This window comes from Callorhinus ursinus, unplaced genomic scaffold (genome assembly GCF_003265705.2).
Source record: "Callorhinus ursinus isolate GAN/ISIS: 27379988/994484 unplaced genomic scaffold, GSC_fseal_2.0 scaffold92, whole genome shotgun sequence".
Taxonomy (NCBI): domain Eukaryota; kingdom Metazoa; phylum Chordata; class Mammalia; order Carnivora; family Otariidae; genus Callorhinus; species Callorhinus ursinus.
Window position 1 is genome coordinate 2,426,584 of NW_027397154.1, and position 14,145 is coordinate 2,440,728.

Below are 14,145 nucleotides of genomic sequence, written 5' to 3' on the forward strand. Positions count from 1 at the left end.
TCTTTCTTTCTTTCTTTCTTTCTTTCTTTCTTTCTTTCTTCTTTCTTTCTTTCTTTCTTTTTCTTTCTTCCTTCCTTCCTTCCTTCCTTCCTTCCTTTCTTCTTTCTTTCTTTCTTTCTTTTCTTTCTTCTTTCTTCCTTCCTTCCTTCCTTCCTTCCTTCTTTCTTTCTTCTTTCTTTCTTTTTCTTTCTTTCTTTCTTTTTCTTCTTTCCTTCTTTCTTTCTTTTCTTTCTTTCTTTCTTTCTTTCTTCTTTCTTCCTTCCTTCCTTCCTTCCTTCCTTCCTTCCTTTCTTTCTTTCTTTCTTTCTTTCTTTCTTTCTTTCTCCCTTCCTTCCTTCCCTCCCTCCCTCCCTCCCTCCTTCCTTCCTTCCTCTTTCCTTCTTTCTTTTCTTTCTTTCCTTTCTTTTTTCTTTCTTTCTTCTTTCTTTTTCTTTCTTTCCTTTCTTTCTTTTTTCTTTTTTTCTTTCTTTCTTTCTTTTCTTCTTTCTTTTTCTTTCTTTCTTTTCTTCTTTCTTTTTCTTTCTTTCTTTTCTTCTTTCTTTTCTTTCTTTCTTTTTCTTTTTCTTTCTTTCTTTCTCTTTCTTTCTTTCTTTTTTTTTTTTTTAAGATTTTATTTGAGAGAGAGGCAGAGGGAGAGGGAGAAGCAGGCTGCCCACAGAGCAGGGAGCCCGATGGGATCATGGACCCTGGGATCATGACCTAAGCCAAAGGCAGGCGCTTGACCAGCTGAGCTACCCAGGGGCCCTAAATACATAGTTCTTATTATAAACCACAAGATCACACCATGGATATGTTTAAATCTTAAGCCGATAGTCACCTTACACTAAAGGGTAAAGAAATCCAATAAATCGAAACTAAATAATCAAGTGAATATTTTTAAGAGGTTTCCTGGAGCCTTATCTACACCAGGCCTGCTGGCCAGCCTGCCCTACACAGTAAGAGGACCATGACTGAGGACTGCTGTCACCATCACAGGCCCCAGAGCTGACCTGGCCTCCGTGTCCACCCTCAGGGGTCACCCTGCTGTCCTTTGCCCCTGGGCCATGTGGTCAGTCAGGGCCCTCACTAGTCAGGGTACAATGCAGGTTGAGAGCCCACCCAGGCAGGAGTGTAGGGCAGCCAGGTGGCACCTGGAATCTCTCTCCCACTGGCATGACCAGGTAAAAATGGGAGACAGAACATCAGGAGCCTGGGGGTGTGGAGATTCCTATGAAGAGGCTGGAGATAGGGGTGCCTGGGTGGCTCAGTCGTGAAGCGTCTGCCTTCGGCTCAGGTCATGATTCCAGGTCCTGGGATCGAGCCCCACATCGGGCTCCCTGCTCCGCAGGAAGCCTGCTTCTCCCTCTCCCACTCCCTCTGCTTGTGCTCCCTCTCTCGCTCTGTCTCCTGCTGCTAAATAAATAAAATCTAAAAAAAATAAGAGGCTGGAGATGGTGTCTAGAGAAGGTCCTGGGTCAGAAATCAGATGATACACCATTGTGGCAACTTTGTGTTTGTGGGGAGGGAGCGAATCCTTAAGAGGTCCCCAAGAGCCCAGGGAAGTGGAGGCTGGGGCTCTCTGGCTCTTCCCACGTTGCCTGGGGAATTGGTGGGAAAGGTACTGGGGCTTCAGAGCGATGGACGGCACGGTCCACTGTCGGAGGAGAGGGGTTACAGAGGCCAGGCAGGTCCTCGTCCCAGGTCACAGCCTCTCCGGCCCCACTTACAGTGCTGATCTGGGCATAGCCCTGCTGCTGGAGCTACAGGAGCCCCCAGGAAGCCCCTAAGAGGGGAGGAAGCGGCCCTCTTGCCTGGAGGCCTGGAACCTTGAGGAGTGGGAGGCTGTGGTGGAGGCTGGACTAGATGGTGGGCAGCAACGCTGCCATTGGTTCCAGATCAGACATCATGGGGTCATCAAGGGGAGAGGGAACCACACATGCCCTGCTGCCCCTGGCAGCTTGTTCAGGCCGCCCCGACTGCCTTCTCATGTCTGACAAGACAGCCAGATGTCAGCGCGGAAACCGCTGAGGGTGTGGGCTTCTCCCCAGCCACCCTGCCACCGCCCAGATTCAGGTTCACTCCGGTGACTGGACTAACACAACAGCCGTGAGGGTCTCCCAGCCTCCACCGTGGCTTCGGCTAACCCATCTGCACCAGCACTGTGTATATCACCCCACCTGAAAATCCGCAGTGGCTCCCCACCACCCGAAGCATGAAGCCCAAGCTCTTTAGCAGACAGTTAGGCTCTGGGCTACCTGACCTTGTCAGTCGTGCCTCCCACCCTAGGTTGGAGGACCACTGAACACTCACTCCCCAGCATGCAACACACGTTTAGGCCTCTGTACCTTTGTATTTGCTGTTCTCTGTACTTGGGAGATTCTTCCCCCCTTCTCTGTGAAACTTTCCTTTTTCTTTTTTAAATAGGCTCCAGGCCCAATGTGGAGCCCAATGTGGGGCTTGAACTTGCGACCCTGATTGAGACCTGAGCTGAGATCAAGAGTCAGATGCTTGGGGCACCTGGATGGCTCAGTCGGTTAAGCGTCTGTCCTCGGCTAGGGTTATGATCTCAGGATCCTGGGATTAAGCCCCGCATTGGGATCCCTGATCAGTGGGGAGCCCGCTTCTCCCACTGCCTCTTCCTGCCACTCCCCCGCTTGTGCTCTGTCAAATAAATAAAAAAAAAATTTTTTTTTTTATTTGACAGAGACAGCGAGAGAGGGAACACAGCGGGGGTGTGGGGAGTGGGAGAGGGAGAAGCAGGCTTCCCGCTGAGCAGGGAGCCCGATGTGGAGCTCAATCCCAGGAGCTGGGATCATGACCCGAGCCAAAGGGAGCTGCTCAACGACTGAGCCACCCAGGCACCCCAAATTTTCCCTTGACTTTCAAGGTCCAGCTCACCAATCTCTTTTCTGTGGTCCCAAGACCCCCTTTACAGAAATTTTTTTTTTTTAAATATTTTATTTATTTATTTGACATAGAGAGAGAGAGACAGAGTGAGCACAAGCAGGGGGAGTGGCAGGCAGAGGCAGAGGGAGAAGCAGGCTCCCCACAGAGAAGGGGGAGCCCGATGCGGGACTCGATCCCGGGACTCCGGGATCATGACCTGAGCCGAAGGCAGTGGCTTAACCGAGCCACCCAGGCGCCCCCCTTTACAGAAATTTTTAAAATAATCTCTACACCCAAAGTGGGGCTTGAACTCACATGCCTGAGATCGAGTCATTACTGAGCCCGCTGGGGCCCTAACCCTCCTACCAAACCACACCTTGTCAGTGTCTGCATGGCAAGGCCTTGGCAGATGGTGGTTGAAGGAGTGAAAGGCTGACCCAGGAACTGGCCTCGATCTCCTTGTTCCTCTCTACCCTGGACACTCAGCTGGGACTGAAGGTGGAAGAAGTGGCCACAGGGCTCAGATGCCCAGAACTGCAGTGAGCAGCAGGAGGGCCAGGAGGGCCTGAAGCTGGTAGAGTTCCTTGTGCCCATTGCTGGGAATCCTGCTTCTTCATGAGGTAGGACGGATATAGTGGAGGGTCCACTGGGACCTTCAAAGCAGGCCCCCCACCCCCACCCCCACCCCCTCAGGGTTCACAGTAAAGATTCACACAGATGCTGGAAACGGCGGCCCCAACCTGGTCTTAGCTCACTCCGCTGCAAGTTGGGCCCATGCAAGAGATGGGTGTGGAGGACATGGGGCAAGTCGTCCTGATGGCCACCTGTGGGCAAGAGGAGCCTGGAGTCAGCAGGGTGGTAGGGCTGAAGCACCCTGGGAAGGGGCAGTCTGGGCTAAAAGAGGCTGACCTATGAGGGAGCAACTAAACCACACTCAGCAGAACCCCCCACCCTCCCTTTTCCAGCTCAGGGGGTGGGAACATTCAGGGACTGTCCTGAAATGAACCTCCCAAGCAAATCCCATCAATGAATTGGAGGGCAGTACGGGCTCAGGGCCACCATTCCAGCGTCCTGCTCTCCCGTTTCCCAACTCCCTCAACATTTTGCTTTTACTCTGAAACTTGCCACACGTGGTGCTATCTGCAAGTAAAAGGGGAGACATGGGCATAGATGTGTGTGGGGCACTGTGGCCCCTCCCCCCCCACCTGGCCAAGTTCCCTTTTCCTCACGTATGCCTCAAATCCTTCCGTGAATCTTTTTCTTAAGAGGATCTCAGTGGATTAAAAGAGGGGTGGGGGGGAAGAAGTGGTTCAAAATGCACCAGATTGGGGCACCTGGGTGGCTCAGTTGGTTAGGCATCTGACATGGTTTCAGTTCAGGTCATGATCTTGGTGTCCTGGAGTCTAGCATTGGGCTCCACGCTCAGTGGCAAGTCGGCTTGGCATTCCCCACCTGCCTTGTGCCCACTCTAAAAATAAATATCCTATTTGGGGGCATGCACCTGCTATCTAGGGAGACTGGGGAACAACCCCAGAGAAATGGATCATGGGAAGTTGTGTGAAGAGGGTGAGGGACCTACTCACCCTGTACTTCCCTTTCCTTCTTCCCAAAGGTGTCCTGTAAAGTGCCTGGTGTAACCAGTGGATGTATTTGAAAAGGGCACCCCGTCCACTGCCAAGCAGCACTTCCCTCCCAAGTCTTGGGAGCTGACAAGAGTCTGGGTCTACCTAAGGGACTACCCTTACAATTGGACTTGCCCAAATACAAATACTTTCCACCCCTTCCAATTACATGTTATGAACCGCTGTCTGACCTAAAGACCTCCAGCCTCCCAGTCCGTTTTTAATAAAGAGAAGCGATTATAGCACACTCAGAAACCAGACCAGGTGGGATTTTTTTTCAACGTGGCTGTCCTCTACCACCACCTGGTCCCAACCTCACTCTCCTACAGGACTAAGCCACTTGCCTTACAATCCGGAGGCTAAGCAGCCCAAGTCATACAGACAGGATTCAAGTCCAGGCTGTCTGGACCAAAATTCCCTTCCCCGCATGCCACACACACCTCCCAACAGTTCAGGGAACCATGTGTCTCACTAGCAACTGGTTTGGTTGGAGGTGGTTAGGTTCTTTCCCACAGCACAGGGGAAAAGAGACACCAGCGCCAGGGTCCAGAATATTGCCTAAGATCATTCCGCTGGAGCTTCCTATGGGCCAAACAGGCAGAACATTATTTTGTGTGGATATTCACCTTTCTGCCAGGCTTACTCAGAGGGCAAATTCACTTTCTGGATCAAGGCCCTATCTCTATCTGCCCCCCCGCCCCCCCCTGATTTTAATACACCTATGAAGAAAAGGACTCTGAATCCCACAAGGGGTAGGTCAGGGTATTGCTATAGTGACCACAGCATTTCAAGGAGCCCAACAAAAGAGAAAGTCCTGACTAGATTTGAGAATGATTTCTTGTTATGATGAACCAGAAATACAAGATTCCACTGAAAACGGGAACAGCTGACAGAATATAGTTGAACTTAAACCTTCAAAGGGAAGTAAAAAGAGGGCCAAACAAAGCCAGTGAATGGAGAAGCCCAGGACTGGTTTGGGATAAACATAAGGACAATAGCATTCCAGCATGGGTATGTTCTGACTCCTAAAAGGCATCTGCCATCATTCTATCCCTTTCTCTGAAGCATCTGCCAAACCAAATGGCCATTTCCTATTACAAGTGTAAGCCAACCCAACAGTAGCTCTTTGGACAGGATACAAAGCCAAGAGCTAAGTTTATACATCTCATTTCGGGGTAGAAAATGCACACACCCAGCCCAGCACACTCATTATGTGGTGTCAATGTACACAGAAGTAACTTTAATCAAATCAGAGGTGCTACCACGTGTAACCTGTTATGTGGCCCTGTGGCTACGTCAGTGTCCCTAACTTACTACACTAATGTATCAATGTGGCAGAATTTGAGCTCCACATTTTCTAAACACTTCTAAGAGGCTTTATATTAAAGATCATGTAGAACAGAACCATCTCTCAGAAACCCAGGCATCAGGAAGGAACACTGATGGGTTCTTTCTGGGGCTTTTCTCGTGGGGACAAAGAGATGATAAGAGGAAATGTTAGAACACGAGAGCATCTGACAGATGAAGGGAGGCAGAGGTGGGAAGAGGGTTTCTAGCCACAAGACCACCACATTCATGTTCAAAGAGAAGTCAGAGCGATTGGGGGGGAACCCCAAACACAACAAAATAAAACCCAAGTCAGAGGAAAAAAGGGTTTCATACAACACAGTATCAAAAAACTAAAAGGAACACACTAAATGCACAAACTGGTGGCGAGTTAAGTCCATAGCCCATTGTGATAGGTCCTTCCAGCATCAATCAGGTTTCTTCTCCATCTGTTATCTCAAGGTCATTTACAGATGTGGTGACTTTTGAACAAGAGTCTCTCACAGGAGGGTGGGCAGGTTTCAATCATTGGTTTCTGGATCTGTCTGTGCCATGTAGGCATCCAACTCGGCATCCAGGTGTCCTTTTGTTTTCGACATGTATGCATCCAACTGGTTGTCCAGCTGCTCCTTGGTCAGTGCAGGGCGAGTGAGGGCACCTCTCCCTCGTCCACGGCCTCGGCCTCGGCCTCCAAAGCCCCCTCTTCCCCGACCTATCATACCCCGACCTGGCCCAAGGGGAAAAAAAGGAGACAGTTACAAGTAGGTTTAATGGGTGTTACGGCAAATGCCCCTCAGAGCAGCAGGGCCTAGCTGAGAAAGGCTGAAAGGGCAGGGCAAAGAGGAGAAATCTGGAAAAACAGGAAACACACTGGGTAGAAAGCAACACATGGAAAGCACACATAATGAATCCCTGTTTACAGGCTCATCTCTAAATGCTAAAGACTTTTTATTCTGTTGACAAAGGGAAAGTAACTGACAATTAAAAGAATCTCAACCTCTCCTAAAACAAAGAAATTATCTCAAGTTTGAAACCCACTGTAAGCTCATAATTAAAATACACTATAGATAACCTCACTTAGGGAGGAAGTAACAAGGGCACAGAGAAACGGGTGCAGGGCTAGTTTTTAAAGTAAGGCTTATTGAAGATCTTTCTGGAAAATTAGTTCACCTCTCCTCAAATTTATTAAACCTAATGAGCTGACCCCACATCGGGAGACTGAGGAGTTATTCTGACATAGGAACGAAGTGAGAAGACAGGGGATATATTTAGAGTAGTCCCAGCCAATTCTATCTCAGATTCTAGTCACGTTATAATTATGGTTATCTGAGAGGTGGTTTCAATTCACTTAACAAAACATATGCAGCTTTTTGAAAAACTTCTTTAGACACCCACCCCGCCCAGCCTGTGATGCTCTCTCAGAAACCAGGTCAAGAGTCAAGATAATGTGGAAATGTACTATTTCATCCTGAAACCCAAACTAGCCTGTACTTCACTCATTAAGCCAACAATATCATGGGAGAGAAGAAACCAAGTCCTTGGCTATCAAATTTCCTTTCCTAACAATTATTATCCTTTGGCAATCTCAAGGTCATAAATTATACAAGACCCACCACACACTATAAAAGGACCAAAGCAGATATTCACAGGGGCTACAGGAACAGATTTTCTACCCCCTTGGACAGGTGTTGTTGAGAGTTTTCCACCAAGCTCTAAAATCAGAAAACTCCGAGATTTGGATTAATGACAGCAACACCATTAAATTCTTTTCCATCTGGGTCATGAGGTCACAAAACAAGTATCACTAAGTCTCAAAGGTAACATTATCAACAAAAGTCAGTCAGTTAACTGACACGGTACCTTCTTGCTTTCTACTTTGACCAAAAAAAAAAAAAAAAAAAAAAAAAAAAAAAAATCTCTGATTTCCTGTAGACAGAAACTACCCTTGACTTTACTTGGCTTCAAAGTCAATATCCAGCTCCAATCTCATCATCCTTTTTAACTCAGCTTCATTTCTGTACATCTCCCTCTTCTTTATTCTTAGACTCAAAGTGGGGTTTTGAACTATGGGATAGGGTGTGTGGTGGTGGGGCAGGGACACAGAAAGGTAAAACCTCAAACTGACCATCCTGTCATTTTAATAATATGATTTAAACTGTAAGAACGTGGAAAAAGACTGAATATAATCTGGCTCTGATGTGTACCTGACTGGCTCTTAGACAACCCATGACAGACTTTTTGCACTACCAGCATGTGAATTTAGAAAATAAGCCAGTTTCAAAAAACAAAACAAGACAAACAAATAAGCCTGCCTATGACTTGAAGCTGTGCAGAAAGGTGGCTCTGAGTTTTGAAGGGAGAGAAATAAGGGGGAGCTATTCTCTGAAGTTGGTAGCTGACTAACCTCTACCACCGATTCCGCCACGACCCATAGCTCCACGCCCTAGGCCCCCTCTCCCAGGACCTCCACGACCTCGAACACCACCTCTTCTTAAGCCCATTCGGGGAGCTACGGCTCGTCCACCTCGGAGCAGGTTTTGACCTTGGAGAGGAGGCATACAATGTATATGCAGGTAAATCCAAGAGAGACAAAGTAGACTCTAACCAAAGGAAGGCGGTGAGGGTTAAATGAGAGTTAATTCAGTTAATTTTTAGGTTGGGTGGGACAAGCTGTACACCAAGTGTGAACAGATAGATCAAACTGCTCTTTATTCAATCAATTCAACAAGTCTGACCACAAACCCATTTTTGGAAGAAGCTGGGAGTTAATTAGTTAAGTACATTATAATAAATATCTATTGAATAATCAGGTAAGTGCCTAGCATTACTGTAGATTTAAAGATAAATGATACGGTTCCTGCTCTCAATACATTCTTACAAGGGACAAGAACAACACAGGGAACAGTGTTAACAGTGCCCAAAATGTAACATGTAGCTATGGGTCAACTTGTCCTCTCTTTTCCAAATATTACAGTGTATTTCACTAGCACAGAGATGGTTAGTTAAGATACAGGCCAAGGGACCAAATATTTCTTAGAGCTGACTTATTTCTAGAACTTGCACGTGCTTTGATTCAAGCAGCAGCAGGGTGTTTAGACGGAATGGAGATGACATGAATTACCTGTCGTTACGCAGGTCATAGCCTCTCACCATTGCACATTATCAGAAAGGGAATGGTATCGAGAAAAGACATGCAGCACTATTAAAAATATGTGATTTCAAAAGTTATTAATTATATTAATACAAATTCAGGCTTCAAGATGTTAAAACAAATGTGTCCATAAGCAGCCCAAGAGAAAAGGGAGGGGTAGGCCCAGGAATCACCAGGTACACAGCACTGACCTCGGAGCGACATCCCGCCCCTAAGCAGGGTTCTGGTGGCACGTCCCCCACGCAGTCCTCCTCGGGGTAAGCCTCTCTGGATTATGGGCAGGCCTCGTCCTCCGACTGCTCCCCGGGCCAGGGTCCCTATGGGTCGGCCTAACCGTGCCTGGATGTTACTCTTACCCAGGCGCTGCTTTAAGCTCTTCTGGAAGAAAAGGTGTTGGGGGATTGAGATCAAAAAAGCATTCTAGTGGCATTCAGCAACTCCAAGTGCAGAGAAAAAGCAGCAAGAGAGATGGCTGTGTGGAGGGAGATAACCTGCTGTACATGTCACAAAGGTCTTAAACCAGAAACTAGCCTTTGCCTCGGGACACGGTATAAAAGCAGAACTGTGATCCAGAGCCTTTATGAAAGCTAAATTATGGTCCTGTGACTTTGGCATCAACACAAATTACCTAAGTTTGGCTACAGAAGCCATACACCACTCCTCGGAACTTAAGCTTTAGTAAGGACTCCGTATTTCAAATCCTGGATTCTGTTTTTGAACCACAGGTTGACAACGATACGACTTGATTCATACTTGCCCAAGGGCTACCACTGTCTTCAAAGGCTTACTCAAACACCATAGGAAGTTCATCACACTCTGGGAAATATTTTAAATTTTAAGTTCATTTGAATTCGTGTCACTTAAAAACAAGATTTGATTTTTCAGTCAAAGAGGCCAGTGTGTTCCATTTTTCCTCTGAGTATCTATCTCCAGACGGTCCACTTTTTACCTTAAGATGTAAATAAACACAAGAAAGTCAAACCTCCTTTCCTTACATTTCTTAAATTGCTATTAATTCCATGTCTCCCCTTGCAAACAGCTCCATTAAGCCAGTACAATAACCTTTAATTCAAAATACGCAAATGTATCTCCAGAGAGAAAGTTAACTTTCATTAGAATTAAGACAGGTGATATAATCACAAAACTCAGGGCTGTATTTGAGAATAAGGACATACCACTAATGGAGGTTTTCAGTAATCTGTCCCTCAAGGAAACTAGTAAGACCACATCTCAGAGAATTACATTCCTTCAAAGGAAAGGTAACTGTGTTGCCTTGAACACAACCAAGGCCCCAGCAAACCTGTTTTCCTATAAAGCCATCAGTCAGTATGAATGAAAATAAATTCTGTGTATCCTCAGGCTTCACCCATAAATGGCTTACCAATGTTTTTTTTTTTTTTTTTTCAACCACATGCTGTGAATTATTAGCTTTCTAGCACAAGATAATAAACTGCTTCTAAGCAGAGGGACAGGCTCTGAACACCTACACATAACCAGCCTGAAGAGCCTGTCGCATCACTCCCGACAGCACACAATTAGTAGGAGTTCAGGACTTCATGCTACAAATCCCTTCTGTTCGATGATCCGGAGTATATTCTCCCAAAATCCGTGCTTCAGAGGAGAATGCACAGTGCTTAGAAGTTCTCCCTTCCTAATCCTTTGTTGCCACCAACAGTCGTCTCTAACACAGTCAGCAAGCTTAAAAGATGTTACTATACCACCTTGTTTTCACTCCAGAGCTGTGCAGTGTGCTAAGGAAGCCACTAGCCACATGTGGCTATTTAAATTACAAGTAAATAAAATTTGAAGAGCTCTTCAATCACACTAGCCACATTTTGAGTGCTCAACAGTCACACTTGGCTAGTGGCTACCATATTTGGGGAGCAGATGTAGAGTATTTCCTTCACTATGGAAAGTTCTCTCAGATAGTTCTGCTCCAGAGGCAACTTTCTGCCCAGCCTATACTTAAGGCTTCTTCTAGAAAGGTCCTTTGGAACGATGTGTCAGAGACTTATCTTCAGCAATTTATAATAGCTACTCTTGGAAAATGGTGGGGCCCTTTTCACTGCTTTCCTGAGTCAGGGACAAATACAGAACTCCATGGCTTAAGGCGGCTGAAGCAGAAGGCCTTGTTTATTTTTGGTCAGTGAGCCCAACAGTTCAGGGTGGGGGTGGGAGGGTGTTATATTTAACTGCCGAATTTATGCACAGCCATGCAGTGCTACCAGTTAAAGTCCTTACAGTTGCATGGCATCGCCCTCCAGACGCCCAGCCACAGCTTGGACATATCCTTCCACAGCCACTGTCCGGACTTGCATATAAAGTCTATGAATAATAAAGAGCAGGTTTTATTTCAGGTCTGAGTAAGGATTACCTCTTACTGGAAATTTGACAGAGAACCACTAATTCTTAAATTAATTATTCAATGCTCTCCCTCTATTTTACTGACAAAACTTAGGTGCTGTGGAGATGAAGGTCACCCTACTCTTTCTATATTTTAGCATTGGAAATCTTTGGCTAAGGCTGTTCAGACTTCCTGTGCTGTGGGAGAAAGAATAAGATTATTTCCCTCTTTTGTAAGTTATTTAACATGGAATAAATAAAGGATTTTCAGAAGGTCATCTAAAACAGAAACCAAAATTTCTTTGTGGTAAAATCCAGTGAACTGATTTTAAGGGCAAAGGATCAGAAAAAAAGAGATTAATATACTCATTGATAACACAGAAATAGGCCACACTGATGGCAAACTACCTAAAAGAGAAAGACAACAAAAAGTTACTTATTGGTACCTGACAAAATGGGAATTCTCTGAACTTCTCTTTCCTCCAGAGAAGTTTCTGCTTTTGCCCTGAGCCACCTTGCAATCATCCTTCATGTCCTGGCAGCCTCAGTGGACTGCCTGACAGAGATCACCAGCTGCTTCTGCAGCATAAAGACCCATCCTCTCACCTGCTTAAGTTTTAATGCTGCCTGGACAGAGGGTCTATTCTCCATCTGCTGGGCCAGTCTTCTGTTTCTGGCACTGGCTAGCTGCTGTTGTTGCTGCATCGAAGCCCGAATATTCACTGGCATCGGCTGTTTGTTCTTCAGCATATTAGTAAAGCTTCAAGGTCGAACAGAATGGATGTTTAAATAAAAGCTTTATTACAAAACATTTATTGGCATTTTCATGGCTTGCTAGACCAGGAGCTCCAGATCCCACGAACTTTAAGTAAAGTGGTACACTTAGATCAAGGCTGAAGTGGGTTAAAGACTCCTCTGCTTCCACAAACTTGCAAGAATCAGAAACTCAGAAACGCAGCTAGGTGCAGCAGCACATTCAATCAAAAGTGGTAACAAGGGCTCAGGTAACGGCTTTTAAGAGAGGTGGAAGGTATGAAAAACACGCAGTAAGCAGATATGATGACAACAAAAGACAGAAAATGTAGTTTCAAAGACAAACAAAGAAAGCCAAAATCTTGGGGGAGCCTGAGGGTGCACTGTAAGAACAAATATAAGGAAGGACTAGAGCATCTTCAGAGCCCACGGAAATAGTACACCCATATGAATTACAGGAGTGCATCTTATCTTCTTATGTAATTTGTATTATTTGCTTAGTAACATGTAAACATGGAGAATCACGATATCGTACCCTAAGAGATAAGCAGCAGCACATATGCTTCAAAAAAGAAAAAAAAAAATCAAGTAACTCTTTCAGGGGTCTAACATCAACTAAGTGGAATCACTGGTCAGAGGCACTCAATACAGAGCTCTGGGAAATAAAATCTGTACCTTAAGTACCTTAAATTTTCTTAGTCTGAAAGGATTACTTTTCCTAACTCCAAGCGATTACTTCTGAGAAAATCAGATTACTTTAATCACTCAACAGCTTGTGAAGACACTCCTCTGTTATTCCTGTCAAATAAGTTTAGCGGCACAAAAGAGAACACTTAATTGTAAAAGAATCCAACACAGAAACAAACTAAAAGCAGGACTGAAAGGAGGAGAAATGGAGCAAAGCAAGTGCCTCTTACAAGGCCCAAGAATGGCATTCAGGGGCCTTTGGACATATCCACAGCTTGCTACCTGCCTCTTACAGGCCAGACACAGCACTGCCGGCCTCGGACTGGGCAGCAAACCTACTGCAGCCAAGGTTCCATGCTACCGAGCTGCACCACCCCTGTATCAACGTAAAAAACATGTGAGAGGAGGGAGGGTGTGAGGAGTCTTTTAAAATACATCCCACCAGATAAATGTGTCAGACAGCTTAACATAAAAATCTACTGGCAAGGGGTTTTGAAACAACCGCCCAATTTGTTTTGTGTACCACATAAGATCCAACTAAAAACAGAGGTCTGTAGCCTTCTGTTGGTACTTAGTTTAAAACTGGTTTTTGTGCACTGGACCCCAGGGCCAAGTTACGTAATGTTTTCTTATGAACGAGCTGAAGTTGCTGTTGGCTGCCTCACCGCTCATTTAGAGACATCTTGGTGGTGCTTTTTAGCACAACTTTCGGCGCTGACTGTGCAGCCATCTTCAGGTCCCGAGAATCTACAAAGCACAACAGGGCAGAAGGCGCGGATCAGAGCTGGCACCCCCGCTTCCGCAGGCCTCCACGCCCCGGCCACGAGCGGAGACGAACGGCCCGCGCCAGGGCTCCCGAGGGCCCCGCTAAGGCTCGCCGCGGCCGCTACATCCACAGCGGCGACCGCGAACGGGCTTCCAGGCCGCACGACACAGCGCACCCACCCCCGACGGCCGACCCGGCCCGAGCCAAAGCAAGGCAAGGCCGCGGCCGCGCGGAGCTTTCGGGACACAGGCAACGCGCACCCACCTCCCCACCCCCGACGGAGGCCCGGGGGCGGGCCGAGGGCGCCTCGCCGCTCCTCGCACGCAGCCCGCGCCGGGAGCCCCCGACCCGCGTCAAGGACGGCCTCCGTCCGGCGCCGCCACCGGGAGCCCCCGACCCGCGTCAAGGACGGCCTCCGTCCGGCGCCGCCACCGGGAGCCCCCGACCCGCGTCAAGGACGGCCTCCGTCCGGCGCCGCCACCGAGGGGGCGCCCGGCCGGGGGCCCGGCGACCGCGCCGCCGGAGGACCCCGCCCGGACCCCGCCCCGCCGCCGCCGCCGCCGCCGGCTCCGCCCCCCGGGGCCCGCCGAGCCGCCCCGCCACTCCCCCCTGGCCGCGGAAACGCACCGAAG

The 14,145-nt window shown here is 47.5% G+C and overlaps 1 protein-coding gene across 6 annotated transcripts; it reads right to left on the minus strand.

Moving 5' to 3' along the window:
- Positions 1–5,306: 5,306 nt before the first annotated feature.
- On the minus strand, positions 5,307–13,541 carry CHTOP (chromatin target of PRMT1). 6 transcript variants are annotated; one of them, XM_073888681.1, is made up of 6 exons: positions 13,413–13,541; positions 11,914–12,067; positions 11,206–11,289; positions 9,156–9,342; positions 8,218–8,355; positions 5,307–6,540 (listed from the first exon to the last, which is right to left on the minus strand). In XM_073888681.1, the coding sequence occupies exons 1-6, from the start codon at positions 13,475–13,477 to the stop codon at positions 6,335–6,337; spliced, it is 834 nt and encodes a 277-aa protein (XP_073744782.1). In that variant the 5' UTR covers positions 13,478–13,541; the 3' UTR covers positions 5,307–6,334. The 6 variants fall into 6 exon arrangements, with proteins under 6 accessions (XP_073744782.1, XP_025714719.1, XP_025714718.1 ...); XM_073888684.1 differs by lacking the exon at positions 5,307–6,540 and adding an exon at positions 8,935–9,012 and having other exon boundaries at positions 8,224–8,355; XM_025858934.2 differs by lacking the exon at positions 11,206–11,289 and having other exon boundaries at positions 9,156–9,339.
- Between the last annotated feature and the right edge of the window lie 604 nt (positions 13,542–14,145).